This window comes from Hakea prostrata, chromosome 2 (genome assembly GCF_041222555.1).
Source record: "Hakea prostrata isolate BN-2017 chromosome 2, UWA_Hpros_2, whole genome shotgun sequence".
NCBI classification, from domain to species: Eukaryota; Viridiplantae; Streptophyta; class Magnoliopsida; order Proteales; family Proteaceae; genus Hakea; species Hakea prostrata.
In genome coordinates, this window is record NC_142601.1 from 69833683 (window position 1) to 69851596 (window position 17914).

The 17914-nt window shown below is 37.5% G+C and overlaps 2 protein-coding genes and 3 pseudogenes across 2 annotated transcripts; all 5 read left to right on the forward strand.

Moving 5' to 3' along the window:
* The first annotated feature begins 1369 nt into the window (after positions 1-1369).
* Positions 1370-2134, forward strand: LOC149026145 (cytochrome P450 81E8 pseudogene; annotated as a pseudogene).
* A 144-nt stretch (positions 2135-2278) lies between these two features.
* Positions 2279-2937, forward strand: LOC149026146 (cytochrome P450 81Q32 pseudogene; annotated as a pseudogene).
* Positions 2938-4215: 1278 nt separating this feature from the next.
* Positions 4216-5830, forward strand: LOC149026147 (protein trichome birefringence-like 41). The gene is made up of 5 exons (XM_089143256.1): positions 4216-4514; positions 4592-4805; positions 5026-5201; positions 5295-5453; positions 5530-5830. The coding sequence occupies exons 1-5, from the start codon at positions 4216-4218 to the stop codon at positions 5828-5830; spliced, it is 1149 nt and encodes a 382-aa protein (XP_088999382.1).
* Positions 5831-8505: 2675 nt separating this feature from the next.
* On the forward strand, positions 8506-10085 carry LOC149026148 (cytochrome P450 81Q32 pseudogene; annotated as a pseudogene).
* Positions 10086-11743: 1658 nt separating this feature from the next.
* On the forward strand, positions 11744-14452 carry LOC149026149 (protein trichome birefringence-like 41). Its single transcript, XM_089143625.1, has 5 exons — positions 11744-12048; positions 12126-12348; positions 13629-13804; positions 13899-14057; positions 14152-14452. Exons 1-5 carry the CDS (start codon positions 11744-11746, stop codon positions 14450-14452), a joined length of 1164 nt encoding a protein of 387 aa, XP_088999751.1.
* The last annotated feature ends 3462 nt before the right edge of the window (positions 14453-17914 follow it).

Consider the following 17914-nt stretch of genomic DNA (forward strand, 5'->3'; position numbering starts at 1 on the left):
CCTGGTTTGCTGTTGAAATAACACCAAAAACAACTTATTCCAGAACTTCTAGTTTTAATAGATAGAAGATGTACCAGTAATTCTCTTGGAGAACTTGTCCCACCAATCTGCTGTGGTATCCTCTTCTTCTGCAGTGGAGATAGAAGAAACTGGCTTGCTTTTCTTCCTCTTTCTGCCACTCGTTGATCCCATCAGAACCCTTACAGATAAAAAAAAAACCTGAAACCTAGATTCTCACACCAACAACAAACACAGGTAAAGAGAGTGGAAATGAAAGAGGGCTTTTGGGGCAATAAGCAGGAAAGATGGGAGAAAAAGTGGTGGGTTGCTAAGGTCGTTAGAGACCTGAAACACAAAAAACGGTTCAGGAGGTTAAGATTAAGATGGGTAGTTGTAATAACTTCAAGGTTAACCGAATCAAATCTCGACCAAACCCAGATTAGATTGAATCCGAACCACAAAAAAGATGAAATTGACCAAACCCAACCCCACTTTGATGCATAAATGGTTAGAAAAATACAATCAAATGTAATGTAACGAAGGGTATTACGTGTGTACTTTTTTTTGTTTTGTTTTGGTTTTGGTTTTGGTTTTGGTTTTGGGTGAGGTGTTTTTAGGGCATGTTTGGTTACATGAATCTAGAGATTTCAAGAGATTTGAAATCTCTAGATTCACAAATGGGAGATTTATACCGGTTTGGTTGTGTGAATTCCTGGATTCATGAAATCTAGGGATTCACCATTTTATACTAAAAATGTGAATTTGCAGATTTATGGGTATTCATCTCTGCTGTAAAAATTCTAAACATTTGAACCGTGACTCGATAGATGTTTTTTCAAGATGAATATATGGATTCCATTTCAAATATTCAAGCTAACTAAACAGTTAATTTATGAAACCATGACTCCATACAAATCTTTAGGCTCAACTAACTAAACATGCCCCTAAATATATTCTAGACTAAAACTAAGTTAATAATATAGAAAGCTATTGAGTTGGTAATAGCAGTTGAATCTGCTAAGTTGATTGCAGCATGCAAAGCTAAAAGAACATGGTGTACAAGCCAAATAGTTTATACCCTAGACTTTCTTTTCTATCATTTTTAGAATTTACATTTATATTTTGTTATTATAAATAAAACTATACTTTATTATTTTACATATTATTTTAGGTAATTAATCTAGATTTTATTGGTAATTAGATTCTCCCACAGAGGCCCATTACACGTAAGATCATAACTAATTTGATGACCTATATTAGAACATAAGTTGGATATAACTTGAGTACCTCAACATACTTGGGTATGAATCAAATACCTCAACATATCAATCTAAAGACCTTACTCTTCTTTAATATTCTTTCAGCAGTAATGGAGATGCTAGTGTTCTACTACTTCCTTGGTTTTCTTCTAGCCTTCTTTCTACTCTCTAAACAACTCTTCCCAAAGAGAAAGAACCTCCCACCAAGTGGCCCTCTCTCCTTACTGTCATAGGCCATCTCTATCTCTTCAAGAAGCCATTTCACCAAACCTTAGCTGCTATGCAACCCAATATGGCCCCATTTTACTCCTCAACTTTGGTTCACGTCATGTTCTTCATGTCTCATCTTCTTCGGCAAGTTGAGGAATGCTTCACAACTAATGGCATTGTCTTCGCCAACCGCCCTCATTCCTCCTCGGGATATATTAAGGTTTCAATTACACAGTCTTCTCTTTAGCACCCTACGGCCAGCTTTGGTGCTAGCTTAGGCGCCTTAGCACGATTGAGATCTTCTCATCTGCTCGTTTGTAGATGTTCTCTACGATACGCATCAATGAAGTTCACTCTTTACTCAGGCGGCTCGTCAACGCCGGAAACTCTTCTAAGATAGTAGAAATGAAAGCCACCTTCTTTGAATCAACCCTCAACAACATGATGATGATGATTGCTGGAAAGAGGCACTATGGTGAGAAGTTAAGGACTTGGACGAGGCATGACAATTCAAAGAGCTTGTAGAGGAAATAGTTGGTGCTGCAGGAGCTTCAAATGTTGAAAATTTCTTGCCTTCTTGGATGAAATGGTTTAGCTTCAATAGTTTAAAGAAGAAGATGGTGAGGTTGCAGAGAAAACCAGGGATTAATTTATGCTGGAATTGATTTAAAAGCGTTGGAAGGCTAGGACTCAATCCAAGGATGAGAAGTCGTTTATTGATGTTTGCTTCATACCAAATATTAGGTACTCTTCTAAAAGTTCAGAGGCTGAAGGAACGAGTTGAGTCAAGCCATTTAACCTATCCCATGATGGTGTTCATACACCAAATTGGACTTATTGGACACAGTTCTGGAACCATTCTTGTATGCCCTTAATTAGACTAATGATCATTTCTCTTCATTGTGCAGGTTATGCTAACAACTGGGACAGAGTCTACAACGGGAACAATGGAATGGGCAATTTCACTATTGTTGAACCATCCAGGAGTCCTCAAGAAGGCTCAAGCTGAGATTGATGCCATTGTAGGACAAGATCAATTGCTCAATGAAACATATGTTGCCAAACTACCATATCTTCATTGCATCATAAATGAGACACCACGGTTGTGCCCTGGAAGTCTAGTACCCCATGAATCATCGAAAGAGTGCACTGTTACAGGCATACCATCCCACATGGCACGATGTTGTTGGTGAATGTGTGGGCCATCCATAAAGATCCCAAGTTATGGTAAGAACCCACAACGTTCAAGCCAGAGAGGATGGAGGGCATTGGAGGAGCAAGAGAAGAATACAAGTTGATGACATTTGGGTCTGGGAGGAGAAGTTGCCCTAGGGAAGGTTTTGTCTTGAGAGTGGTTGGCTTGACACTGGGCTTACTGATTCAATGCTTTGATTGGGAAAGGGTTGATGAAGATTTGGTCGACATGACTGAAGGTGCTGGTCTCACCTTGGCTAATGTGAATAGTTGAGTGTTCTTCATATTTGTATTCTTGAAGTTGAGGAAATTTCCTCATGGTGTCTTGATTATGTATGTTTTTTTCGCTTATTTTCTTTAAAAAATGACCTTTTAGTTGGGGAAAAAAGAAGTCTGCATCAATTCGATGCAATTGTTTTGTTAAAGGAACTTTATAAGTATAACATTATTGAATGAGGCTTCTTGTTGATATCCTGGATTTTAACTACTTTGAAAAGCAGTAGGTAGAGTCGAAACAAAATCTTGGAAATTTAATAAAAGGCCAAAAATTCAGCTGACCTTAGTTGCAGTCAAGGAACCCATCTTGATACATTGTTGAAAACCATTAATTGTGGCTTAGGAGTTTATTGGAATTGTATTAATTGATACGCAACTAATCAATAGCGACAATTTTTTTTTACATGGAGTCGTGTGGAACTTACCCATAAGCATAGATGTTAAAGCAAAAAACAAACTTGGCTTCATTGTGGCACTCTCAAAGAACCTGCTACATGTTTGGTGGACTTCTTTGCCGAGAATGTTGCAACTTTATGATATCATCATGGTAAATTTGGTCTAATAACATATTAGAATTGAATTAATTAAGTTTGAATTGAATAATTAAATTAATGAAGAATATATAGTATAACACAAAAGAATAGAGTGATCACCTCCACAAATAATATATAGAACTAACTGATCTATAAAGACAATATTTAAAAACCTACCACAAATAGTATGAAGACAAGATACAAAAGTCTACCAAATCTATAAAGACAGAATTCAAAAACTTACTAAATTAGAATTCATACAAACATACCTAATCTAAAGTTACCATACCGTTACACGACTCACGAAATGACAGCTAACATAGTAGCTTCTGAAAAGTTAAAAATTTAGTCAATGTCTATGATCATTATCCTAATGAAAAAGAAATATAAAAAAATACTTGTAAAAAGAGCTTCAATGCTTACATATTCCAAGAAGGTAACATTGAAGAAGAATAATGAAATTGATTTGGTTTAGTTTTTGCTTCAGTTTCCAACATTCAATCCCATTTAGCAACTTATTGTTCTTGCTATTGTTCAGTTTTGTTGTTTTTAAACTTCCTTTGTAAACGATTTTCTATTCTTGTAGTTCCTATAATCCAATTATAGCTAATGCAATGTTTTCATAAGACAGACAACCTAGAAGATTTCTCTATTAAATAGCCATTTACATTGTTTCTTGGCATAAACAGCCTTCCTTTGCATTTCACTTTCCATCCTCATTGATTTACTGAGAAACAAACGAGATGAGAACTGGGTTTCCAAACTGTTTCTTTTACTTGGCTGTTTTACTTTGTTTATCACCAAGTGTTGACCTTGCCACTGCAAAGCCAGAATCAGAAAATGAGGTTCCTGAAAACATAAAAGCATTAGCAGCAAAAAGCTGCAATGTCTACCAAGGGAGTTGGGTAGCTGGTTCGTCTCCTTTCTATTCGACTTCAAGCTGCCCCTTCATTGACAAAGAATTCGATTGCCAGAAGAATGGAAGACCAGACAAGCAATATCTCAGTTACAGATGGAAACCAACTTCCTGTGACTTGCCAAGGTAATTACCCTCTCTACATTTTCAATCTGATCCATCCATTTCTTTGTGGGTCCTACTTATCTTATGTTGTGATGCAGATTCGATGGTCTAGATTTCTTGAGGAGATTGAAGGGGAAGACAATCATGTTTGTGGGGGACTCACTGAGTAATAATCAGTGGCAATCTTTGGCTTGTATGCTTCGCGTTGCTGCGCCAGCGGCAAAATATAGCACGACCAAGAAAGCCAACACGCATTACATGGGCCCACAAGCGTTACAAAGCTTTGGGCGGAAAGAATCTTTTACAGTTTCGGTGAGTTCTATAAACGTTAGATTTAAAAATTCAATATTAATCTTCATTGGAAATTTGGAACCAAATCTGCAACTAAGTACAAAACTAATCAGTTCATGGACATAAGATTTGATTCTTTTCTATTTTTCATAATTGATTTTCAGCTATAATCATCTTATACTACCACATTTTGCAATTCAAAGACTATAAATATCTAACTTATAACAAACGGGTTTTGCAGCAATACAACGTGTCGGTGTTGTTCAATCACAACGTGTTCCTTGTGGATGTGGTTACAGAAAAGATCGGTCGTGTGTTAAAGCTTGACTCAATCACGACCGGCGATTCTTGGAAAAATGCCGATTACTTGATCTTTAACACTTGGCATTGGTGGGTTCACACGGGCAACAGCCAACCGTAAGAGGCTAATCAGAATTTCAAGTTTTAAAACGATTCTTTTCTGAGCTTCATTTCGAGCTTCAATTTTAATGGCTTCTTTTGGTGTTGCAGATGGGATTTCATAGAAGATGGAGGAAAGATAGTCAAAGACATGGATCGTTTGGTTGCCTTTGAGAAAGGGCTCACCACCTGGGCCAAATGGGTTGACACCAACATCAATCCAGCTAAAACCAAAGTCTTCTTCCAGGGCATTTCACCAACCCATTACCAGTAAGCTTCAGAACTCTCTCTGGTTGTTAATAGAACTGTGGAACGAATAATAATGAGAGTTTCATTGTATGAACAGAGGCATGGAATGGAATCAGCCAAACCAAAACTGCAAAGGACAATCACTGCCTCTCAGCGGAACGAGTTACCCAGGAGGATCACCTCCAGCGGCAGCAGTGGTGAAAAATGTATTGAGCAAGATGTCGAGCAAGGTCCATTTACTGGACGTGACGACATTGTCGCAGCTGAGGAAAGATGGCCACCCATCTGTTTATGGGATTGACGGAATTAATGGAAATGATTGCAGCCACTGGTGTCTTGCAGGTGTTCCTGATACCTGGAACCATCTCCTTTACACCTCCATTGTTCTCAATAGTTAAATAATGCCCACATTGACCTAAAATTGCTTGTAATTGTTTGATGGAAATTAAGAAATAATAAATTAAGCTATTCTGTTTCGGTTCTCTTCTATTAAGTTATGGAATTCCCCACTCTGTAATAAAAAATTCAAGACAAACCTTGATTAATTAAGAGACAAACAAAAGAAGTATCAGTACTTCTGTTTCATTGTGATAATCTACAAGCCAAATGGAGAGAAAGCTTGTCTCTAAGGATAGAAGCATTTTGGTCAACCAAGTTGCAGAACTCCTGCTGATAACCACTATCATGGAAGTGAGAAGATAGCACTTTGCGTTGAACATTATCCTTTAGATCGATAAGGATGTTATGAAGCATGCAACAAACTAAAATCATCCTTGGCAATTTATTTTTTTCAGGTTTGTGCATCACTCTTTGAAGAATCTTCCACCTTTCCTTTAACATTGTCAATGCCTTTATTGCCACCGTCTTGGTTGCTAAATGACGTTTGTTGAACTCCACATCTGACTCAGTAAGCTCCTTCCCATGATAAGGTGTGATGAGCCAAGGAAGGAGGGGAAAACCCATATCTCCTGTTATGTATTCCCTCATTTGTGTTCCATCAGAAAGCTCTATATTCTCTCCATTAAGTCTTTTTCCTTTTTGACAGAGGTTACAGAAACCTGAATTTTGAAGAACAGTAGACTCTTTCATGCTTCCAGGCCATCCAGTGGAAATATCTCTAATCCTCATATCTGGGTCTACAATTGCTTGCAAGACTGTACTATGATTCTTCTCAGAATCAAACCATATCTCATTAGAGTCAGATTTGGACAGACGCAACATGATGTGAGTGCTATCAATTGCACCACAGCAGTTTGGTAAACCCTTAATTCTCTTAAACTTGGATTTTATTTGGTTCATCTCTTCCTCTGTGGAAGGCCATTTGAGGTGCTTGAGTCCTCTCACTTCCATTGACTCAACGAATCGCCAGGTTATTTGGCCAATGGTTGATTGACTCAACCCCAATGACTCACCAATCCTCGCAAGTGAATCGCCAGAGCCTAGCCTTCTAAGAGCTACAGCAACTTGGTCATATACAGACAAGTTCTTACCATGTCTGCCAACATTGGAACAGTTAGGCAGCAGGTCTTCATTCACAAGTGAACAGATGTATGCAAATGTACCTCTTGAGATCTTGAAAACAGATTTGAATTTATCTGAACCCTCTGACAAAGAAAATGTACCTGTGAAAGATGGATAAGTTACATCATTCTGTGAAACCAAAACCCAAATTGGCATTATTATTAGATGTAAAGTGGGAGATCCTTGGTTTGCTGTTGAAATAACACCAAAAACAACTTATTCCAGAACTTTTAGTTTTAATAGATAGAAGATGTACCAGTAATTCTCTTAGATAACTTGTCCCACCAATCTGCTGTGGTATCCTCTTCTTCTGCAGTGGAGATAGAAGAAACTGGCTTGCTTTTCTTCCTCTTTCCACTCGTTGATCCCATCAGAACCCTTACAGATAAATAAAACACACCTGAAACCTAGATTCTCACACCAACAACAAACACAGGTAAAGAGAGTGGGAATGAAAGAGGGCTTTTGGGGCAACAAGCAGGAAAGATGGGAAAAAAAGTGGTGGGTTGCTAAGGTCGTTAGAGACCTGAAAAAACGGTTCAGGAGGTTAAGATTAAGATGGGTAGTTGTAATAACTTCAAGGTTAACCGAATCAAAACTCGACCAAACCCAGATTAGATTGAATCCGAACCACAAAAAAGATGAAATTGACCAAACCCAACCCCACTTTGATGCATAAATGGTTAGAAAAATACAATCAAATTTGTCGTGGCAAATGCAATGAAGGGTATTACGTGTGTACTTTTTTTGTTTTTGTTTTGGTTTTGGTTTTGGTTTTGGGTGAGGTGTTTTTAGGGCATGTTTGGTTACATTAATCTAGAGATTTCAATTCCTAAATGGGAGATTTATACTGGTTTGGTTGTGTGAATTACTGGATTCATGAAATCTAGGGATTCACATTTTTATACTAAAAATGTGAATCTGTAGATTTATGGGTATTCATCTCTACTATAAAAATTCTATACATTTGAACCATGACTCCATAGATATTTTTTCAAGATGAATATATAGATTCCATTTCAATCAAACAGATAATTTATGAAACCATGACTCCATAGATTTCAAATCTATAGACTCAAGTAACTAAACATGCCCCTAAATATATTCTAGACTACAACTAAGTTAATAATATAGAAAGCTATTGAGTTGGTAATAGCAGTTGAATCTGCTAAGTTATTACAAAAAAAAAAAGAATCTGCTAAGTTGATTGCAGCATGCAAAGCTAAAAGAACATGGTGTACAAGCCAAATAGTTTATACCCTTAGACTTTCCTTTCTATCATTTTTAGAATTTACATTTATATTTTGTTCTTATAAATAAAACTATACTTTATTATTTTACATATTATTTTACGTAATTAATCTGGATTTTATTGGTAATTAAATTTTCCCACAGAGGCCCATTACACCTTAAGATCATAACTAATTTAATGACCTATATTAGAACATAAGTTGGGTATAACTTGAGTACCTCAACATACTAGGGTATGAATCAAATACCTCAACATATCAATCTAAAGTCCTTACTCTTCTTTAATAGTCTTTCAGCAGTAATGGAGATGCTAGTGTTCTACTACTTCCTTGGTTTTCTTCTAGCCTTCTTTCTACTCTCCAAACAACTCTTACCAAAGAGAAAGAACCTCCCACCAAGTGGCCCTCTCTCCTTACTGTCATAGGCCATCTCTATCTCTTCAAGAAGCCATTTCACCAAACCTTAGCTGCTATGCAACCTAATATGGCCCCATCTTACTCCTCAACTTTGGTTCACATCATGTTCTTCATGTCTCATCTTCTTCGGCAGCTGAGGAATGCTTCACAACTAATGGCATTGTCTTCGCCAACCGCCCTCATTCCTCCTTGGGATATATTAAGGTTTCAATTACACAGTCTTCTCTTTAGCACCCTACGGCCAGCTTTGGTATGCTAGCTTAGGCGCCTTAGCACGATTGAGATCTTCTCGTTTGCTCGTTTGTAGAAGTTCTCTAAGATACGCATCAATGAAGTTCACTCTTTACTCAGGCGGCTCGTCAACGCCGAAAACTCTTCTTAGATAGTAGAAATGAAAGCCACCTTGTTTGAATCAATCCTCAACAACATGATGATGATGATTGCTGGAAAGAGGCACTATGGTGAGAAGTTAAGGACTTGAATGAGGCAAGACAATTCAAAGAGCTTGTAGAGGAAATAGTTGGTGCTGCTGGAGCTTCAAATGTTGAAGATTTCTTGCCTTCTTGGATGAAATGGTTTAGCTTCAATAGTTTAAAGAAGAAGATGGTGAGGTTGCAGAGAAAATCAGGGATTAATTTCTGCTGGAATTGATTGAAAAGCGTTGGAAGGCTAGGACTCAATCCAAGGATGAGAAGTCGTTTATTGATGTTTGCTTCATACCAAATATTAGGTACTCTTCTAAAAGTTCAGAGCCTGAAGGAACGAGTTGAGTCAAGTCATTTAATCTATCACATGATGGTGTTCATAACCAAATTGGACTCATTGGACACATAACAGTTCTACAACCATTCTTGTATGCCCTTAATTAGACTAATGATCATTTCTCTTCATTGTGCAAGTTATGCTAACAACTGGGACAGATACTACAACGGGAACAATGGAATGGGCAATTTCACTATTGTTGAACCATCTAGGAGTCCTCAAGAAGGCTCAAGCTGAGATCGATGCCATTGTAGGACAAGATCAATTGCTCAATGAAACATATGTTGCCAAACTACCATATCTTCATTGCATCATAAATGAGACACTACGGTTGTACCCTGTAAGTCCAATGCTAGTACCCCATGAATCATCAAAAGAGTGCATGGTTGCAGGCTCTACCATCCCACATGGCACGATGTTGTTGGTGAATGTGTTGGCCATCCATAAAAATCCCAAGTTATGGCAAGAACCCACAAAGTTCAAGCCAGAGAGGATGGAGGGCATTGGAGGAGCAAGAGAAGAATACAAGTTGATGACATTTGGGTCTGGGAGGAGAAGTTGCCCTGGGGAAGGTTTGGTCATGCGAGTGGTTGGCTTGACACTGGGCTTACTGATTCAATGCTTTGATTGGGAAAGGGTTGATGAAGATTTGGTCGACATGACTGAAGGTGCTGGTCTCACGTTGGCTAATGTGGATAGTTGAGTGTTCTTTCATATTTGTATTCTTGAAGTTGAGGAAATTTCCTCATGGTGTCTTGATTTTGTATGTTTTTTTCGCTTATTTAATTTAAAAAAATGACCTTTTAGTTGGAGAAAAAAGAAGTCTGCATCATCCTTCTTCTTTGATCCTCTCTGTCCTCGTTGGGAGACTCACCCACCACAGCCAGGTGTTGCGACCCGGGTCGAACACCGGATTAGTCAAGGCAAAGCCTTGGAAACCGGGGCTGGCGATCACAAAAAAAAAAAAAAAAAGTATAACATTATTGAAGGAGGCTTCTTGTTGATATCCTGGATTTTAACTACTTTGAAAAGCAGTAGGTATAGTCGAAACAAAATCTTGAAAATTTAATAAAAGGCCAAAAATTCAGCTGACCTTACTTGTAGTCAAGTAACCCATCTTGATACATTGTTGAAAACCATTAATTGTGGCTTAGGAGTTTATCGGAATTGAATTAATTGGTACGCAACTAATCAATAGCAAGACTATTTTTTTTACATGGAGTCGTGTGGAACTTACCTACAAGCATAGTTGTTAAAGCAAAAAAACAAACTTGGCTTCATTGTGGCACTCTCAAAGAACCCGTTACATGTTTGGCTTACTTCTTTGCCGAGGATGTTGTAACTTTATGATAACATCATGGAAAGAAGGGGGAGAAGCGGAAGCCAACCCACGGGGGGCGGGCACCACCGGGGCAAACCACCCCAAGCCACCCAAAAAAAAAATAGGACACAAAACAAAGGCCAAGACGAAAGCGGAGGCCCCCGGGGAGGCGGGACGGGCGGCAAATATATATATAACCCCTTGAGGAAGTGTGGCCCGGATGAACTCATTCAAAAAAAAAAAAAAAAAAAGCATCATGGTAAATTTGGTTTAGGACCATATTAGAATTGAATTAATTGGGCTTGAATTGAATAATTACATTAATGAATAAGATATAGTATAAGACAAAAGAATGGAGTGATCACCTCCACAAATAATATATAGAACTAACGGATCTATAAAGACAATATTTAAAAACCTACCAATAGTATGAAGACAAGATACAAAAGTCTACCAAATTTATAAAGACAGCATTGAAAAACTTACTAAACTTGAATTCATACAAACATACCTAATCTAATTTTACCATACCGTTTTTTTTTCTTTCTTTCTTTTTGGTAAGAAATTTACCATACCGTTACACAACTCACGAGATGACAGCTAACATAGTTACTTCTCAAAAGTTAAAAATTTACTCTCAATGTCTATAATCCATATCGTAATGAGAAAGAAAGAAGAAAAATAAAACATATAAAAAGAGCTTCAATGCTTACATATTCCAAGAAGGTAACATTGAAGAAGAATAATGAAATTGATTTGGTTTAGTTTTTGCTTCAGTTTCCAACATTTAATCCCATTTAGTTGGGAAGACATTATTGTTCTTGCTATTGTTCAGTTTCGTTGTTTTTAAACTTCCTTTGTAAACGATTTTCTATTCTTGTAGTTCCTATAATCCAATTATAGCTAACGCAATGTGTTCATAAGACAGAAAACCTCGAAGAGTTCTCTATTAAATAGCCATTTCCGTTGCTTCTTGGCATAAACAGCCTTCCTTTGCATTTCACTTTCCATCCTCATTGATTTACTGAGGAACACACGAGATGAGAACTGGGTTTCAAAACTGTTTCTTTTACTTGGCTGTTTTACTTTGTTTATCACCAAGCGTTGACCTTGCCACTGCAAAACCAAAACCAGAATCAGAAAATGAGGTTCTTGCAAACATAGAAGCATTAGCAGGAAAAAGCTGCAATATCTACCAAGGGAGTTGGGTAGCTGGTTCGTCTCCTTTCTATTCGACTTCAAGCTGCCCCTTCATTGACAAAGAATTCGATTGCCAGAAGAATAAAAGACCAGACAAGCAATATCTCAGTTACAGATGGAAACCAACTTCCTGTGAATTGCCAAGGTACTAACCCTCTCTACATTTTCAATCTAGTCCATCCTTTCTTTGTGGGTCCTTCTTATCTCATGGTTGTGATGCAGATTCAATGGTCTAGATTTCTTGAGGAGATTGAAGGGGAAGACTATCATGTTTGTGGGGGACTCACTTAGTAATAATCAGTGGCAATCTTTGGCTTGTATGCTTCGCGTTGCTGCGCCAGGGGCAAAGTATGACACGACCAAGAAGGGCAACACGCATATTTCTGACTACGTCGGCCCCCAGGCGTTACAAAACTTTGGGCGGAAAGAATCTGTTACATTTCCGGTGAGTTCTGTAAGATTGCGTTTCTTTATTAGGATGGAAAATTTCTAAAATTTTTTTTCTTAAATTTTAAAATTATAGTTTGCTTAATTGCTTGGGATGGGAAAGTAAGAGACAAGTTTCTTAATATTTAAGAAAACTTGTCCGATGAAGTGGCATGCCAATTTTCCCACCCCAAACCCCAGATTTTGGACAAAAGTGTAAAAAAGTAAAAAGTGAGACTCACGATTAATACTTTTTCACAAAATTCATTCATTTCCTTTTCTTCTTCGTTACCCCACTACATATGAGACTCATATGTTTTTTATTCCACCTTTTTTTTTTCTCAAATTCACATCCTCTGTAATTCATTTTCTTACAATTCCTCTAGGATTGTATTATATATGTGGCATAAAGTAATTCAACGGTCACCCAATTCAAACTAGAGTTTAAATAAAATTCAAATTTATGGGTGGATTTAAACTCTATTTGAATTGGGTGACCGTTGGATTACTTAATGCCACATGACACAATCATAGGATGGAATTATAAGAAATTGTAGAGAAATATTTACAATGGAGTTGAATTTTTTTTTTGTTAAAAATGTAGTTTGTTAGGGGTGGAAATTAAATTACTAAGGGTCTGTTTGGTTACATGAGTCTGGAGATTTCAAATATCTAAAGATTTCAAATCTATAGATTTCAAATCTATGGAGTTATAATTTATAAAATTAAATATTTGGTTGTGGAATGAAATTTGTGGATTCATCCTAAAAAACTATTTGATCGATGTGATTTTTGTGAATGTGCAAATGTACAGCTTTTTTGAAATCTCTGGATTTTACTTGTTACCCATAAATCTACAGATTCACGTTTTTAGTGTAAAAATGTGAATCTCTAGATTTCATGAATCTGGAGATTTTTACAACCAAACGGGTATAATTCTCAGATTCATGAATCCAAAGATTTCAAATCTCTGGATTCAAGTAACCAAACAGGCCCTAAGATATGCCGCCTAGGGTGTGAATCTTTTTTCTCACCCTACCTTTGCTAACAAACGCAGCTTAAACGTTAAATTTAAAAATTCAATATTAATCTTCATGGGAAATTTGGAACCATAACCGAAGAAAGTACAAAACCAATTTTTTTTTTTTTGGTAAATCAACAAAACCAATCAGTTCATGGACATAAGATTTGATTCTTTTATATTTCTTAGAATTGTTTTTCAGCTACAATCATCTTTTACTTCTACATTTTGCAATTCAAGACTGTAAATATCTAACTTATCACAAACGGGTCATGCAGCAATACAACGTGTCGGTGTTGTTCAATCACAACGTGTTCCTTGTGGATGTGGTTACAGAAAAGATCGGTCGTGTGTTAAAGCTTGACTCAATCACGACCGGCGATTCTTGGAAAAATGCCGATTACTTGATCTTTAACACTTGGCATTGGTGGGTTCACACAGGCAAAAGCCAACCGTAAGAGACTAATCCGAATTTCAAGTTAAAACGATTCTTTTCTGAGCTTCATTTCGAGCTTCAATTTTAATGGCTTCTTCTTGTGGTGTTACAGATGGGATTACATAGAAGATGGAGGAAAGATAGTCAAAGACATGGATCGTTTGGTTGCCTTTGAGAAAGGACTCACCACCTGGGCCAAATGGGTTCAAACCAACATCAATCCAGCTAAAACCAAAGTCTTCTTCCAGGGCATTTCACCAACCCATTACATGTAAGCTTCAGAACTCTCTCTCTTTCTCTGCAACTAGCCGGTTACTAATAGAACTGTGGAACGAATAATGATGAGAGCTTCATTGTATGAACAGAGGCATGGAATGGAATCAGCCAAACCAAAACTGCAAAGGACAAACACAGCCTCTCAGTGGAACGAGTTACCCAGGAGGGTCGCCTCCAGCGGCAGCAGTGGTGAAAAATGTATTGAGCAAGATGTCGAGCAAGGTCGAATTGCTGGACGTGACGACATTGTCGCAGCTGAGGAAAGATGGCCACCCATCTGTTTATGGGATTGACGGAATTAATGGAAATGATTGCAGCCACTGGTGTCTTGCAGGTGTTCCTGATACCTGGAACCATCTCCTGTACACATCCATTGTTCTCAATATATAGTGCTGGCAAACAATAATAATGCCCACGTTGATCTAAAATTACTTGTAATTGTTTGGTGGAAATAAAGAAATAAGAATAAATTAAGCTAGTCTGTTTCGGTTCTCTTCTAGGGGGGGGCCCCCCCGCGGGCCCCCCCCCCCCCCCCCCCCCCCCCCCCCCCCCCCCCCCCCCCCCCCCCCCCCCCCCCCCCCCCCCCCCCCCTTAAGTTATGGAATTCCCCATTCTGTAATAATAAATTAAAGACAAACCTTGATTAATTAAGAGACAAACAAAGGAAGTATCAGTACTTCTGTTTCATTGTGATAATCTACAAGCCAAATGGAGAGAAAGAAGAAACTGGCTGATAACCACTTTCATGGTAGTGACAAGATAGCACTTTGCCTTGAACTTTATCCTTTAGATCGATAAGGATGTTATGAAGCATGCAACAAACTAAAATCATCCTTGGGCAATTTATTTTTTTCAGGTTTGTGCATCACTCTTTGAAGAATCTTCCACCTTCCTTGAACATTTTCAATGCCCTTATTGCCACCATCTTGGTTGCTAAAGGACGTTTGTTGAACTCCACAATATCTGACATTCTGACTCAGAAAGCTCATTCCCATGATAAGGTGTGATGAGCCAAGGAAGGAGGGGAAAACCCATATCTCCTATTATGTATTCCCTCATTTGTGTTCCATCAGAAAGCTCTATATTCTCTCCATTCAGTCTTTTTCCTTTCTGACAGAGGTTACAGAAACCTGAATTTTGAAGAACAGTAGATTCTTTCATGCTTCCAGGCCATCCAGTGGAAATATCTCTAATCCTCATATCTGGGTCTACAATTGCTTGCAAGACTCTACTATGATTCTTCTGAGAATCAAACCATATCTCATTAGAGTCAGATTTGGACAGACGCAACACGATGTGAGTGCTATCAATTGCACCACAGCAGTTTGGTAAGCCTTAATTCTCTTAAACTTGGATTTTATTTGGTTCATCTCTTCCTCTGTGGAAGGCCATTTGAGGTGCTTGAGTCCTCTCACTTCCATTGACTCAACGAATCGCCAGGTTATTTGGCCAATGGTTGATTGACTCAACCCCAATGACTCACCAATCCTCGCAAGTGAATCGCCATAACCTAGCCTTCTAAGAGTTACAGCAACTTGGTCATATACTGACAAGTTCTTACCATTTCTACCAACATTGGAACAGTTAGGCAGCAGGTCTTCATTCACAAGTGAAGAGATGTATCCAAATGTAACTCTTGAGATCTTGAAAACAGATTTGAATTTATCTGAACCCTCTGACAAAGACAATGTACATGTGAAAGATAAGTTACATCATTCTGTGAAATCAAAACCCAAATTGGCATTATTAGATGTAAAGTGGGAGATCCCTGGTTTGCTGTTGAAATAATACCAAAAACAACTTATTCCAGAGCTTCTAGTTTTAATAGATAGAAGATGTACCAGTAATTCTCTTGGAGAACTTGTCCCACCAATCTGCTGTGCTGTGGTATCCTCTTCTTCTGCAGTGGAGATAGAAGAAACTGGCTTGCCTTTCTTCCTCTTTCTGCCACTCATTGGTCCCATCAGAACTCTTACAGATAAAACACACCAGAAACCTGGATTTCCGCACCAACAACAAACACAGGTAAAGAGAGTGGGAATGAAAGATGGCTTTTGGGACAATAAGCAGGAAAGATGGGAGAGAAGTGGTAGGTTGCTAAGGTCGTTAGAGACCTGAAACGTTCAAAAAACGGTTCAGGAGGTTAAGATTAAGATGGGTAGTTGTTATAACTTCAAGGTTAACCGAATCAAAACTCGACCAAACCCAGATTAGATTGAATCCGAACCACAAAAAAATTTGAAATTGACCAAACCCTACCCCACTTTGATGCATCAATGGTTAGAAGAATACAACCAAATTTGTTGTGGCAAATTTAATGAACGGAACGCCGGATGCAAAGAAACTTAAAACCCGGGATACATCTTGAGTGTTCATTCAGCGCGTGCTCTTGGGCCCCCCCCCCCCCCCTGTGGATTTTTTTTTTTTTTTTTTGGTGAGGCGTTTAAGGGCTTATTTAATTACATGAATTCAGAGATTTCAAATCTCCTATTTAATTGAGTGAATTGAGGATTCATGAAATCTAGGAATTCACATTTTTACACTAAAATAAAAATATAAATTTGTAGATTTATGGGTATTCGCCCCTATTATCAAAACTCAAAACATTTGAACCATAATTTCATGAATGTTTTTTCAAGTTGAATCTACAGATTCCATTCCAAAGATAAAACTTCTAAATTTTGTTATCTTTTGAATCAATAAAATGAAACCTAATGAGAGTTCTTCTACCACTTCATATATAATATATTAACATTCTCACAAGCGTGTTTGAATGAAAACACATTTCCTTATTAGCACTCCATTAGCATTCAAAAACTAATAACCATTATGAATTGGACTAAATAATGTTGGGTTAAGACAATGCTAGTTTAAGACGAAATTGGTTCTTGTGTATGGCGGAACTCATTTAAAGGAAAGTAGTTATGGTAGTTATTAGTAGCTTTATGTTTGAATTTAATTTCTCTCATTGGAGATTATCCTAACGGTAGTTTTAGGTAACTTTAAGAGTTAATTGTAAGGGTGTCAATCGGTAAGGTACCAACTTTGAATACCGAAAATCAGAATAGTATAGTACTGAATTTAAACAGTACAATATGATTTCAGTATTAAATCGGTACAAGAAAACGGTTTAAATACGGTATCTAGTGCGGTACGCTTTTGGTACAAACAAACCCATGCCACTTTTGTTATTAGTTCATTAAGATCATAATGAAATTGCAACCGAACAATTGATATAATTTGATATTAATAGAGACAAAGCAAGTAAATCTAAGAAGATGAGTGAAGGATGAAATGAAAAGTTGAAATAGGAAATTATAGATGGGGTAAGTGTGAAGTATTTTCATTATAAAATTACATTTATATCCCTTAATTTAGTATAGTATCGAATTTTGAACTGTACGGTACAATGCGGTTTAGACAGCACAGTTCGGTACGGTTAAATGGTTTCGGTACTCAATGACACCCTTAGTTAATTGCTAGTTTTAAGAGTTAATTGCTTTCTCTCAAAGTCCTTGATATACTAAAGCAAACAGAACTTACACAATCTAGTTATTCACATCTCTTTCTGGTCAGTTGTAGACTCTACAAATCAACACAAATATGACAAGAAATCGAATAAACACACTTATACTTTTTATTCATACAAATTTGTTTTTTGTTACAAGGGATGAGGATATTATATACACCGTCAAACAAGAGTTAAACCTACGAAATCTTCACTAAGAGATGTTGATCTTATCAACCGAGTGACCCTACGTTGTTGAACTAGTTTTTAACTTCTTCAATCAAAATGTTGGATCTAAGATTCATTTTAGCTACTTATGCACATGCACATCTGATGCAATATTT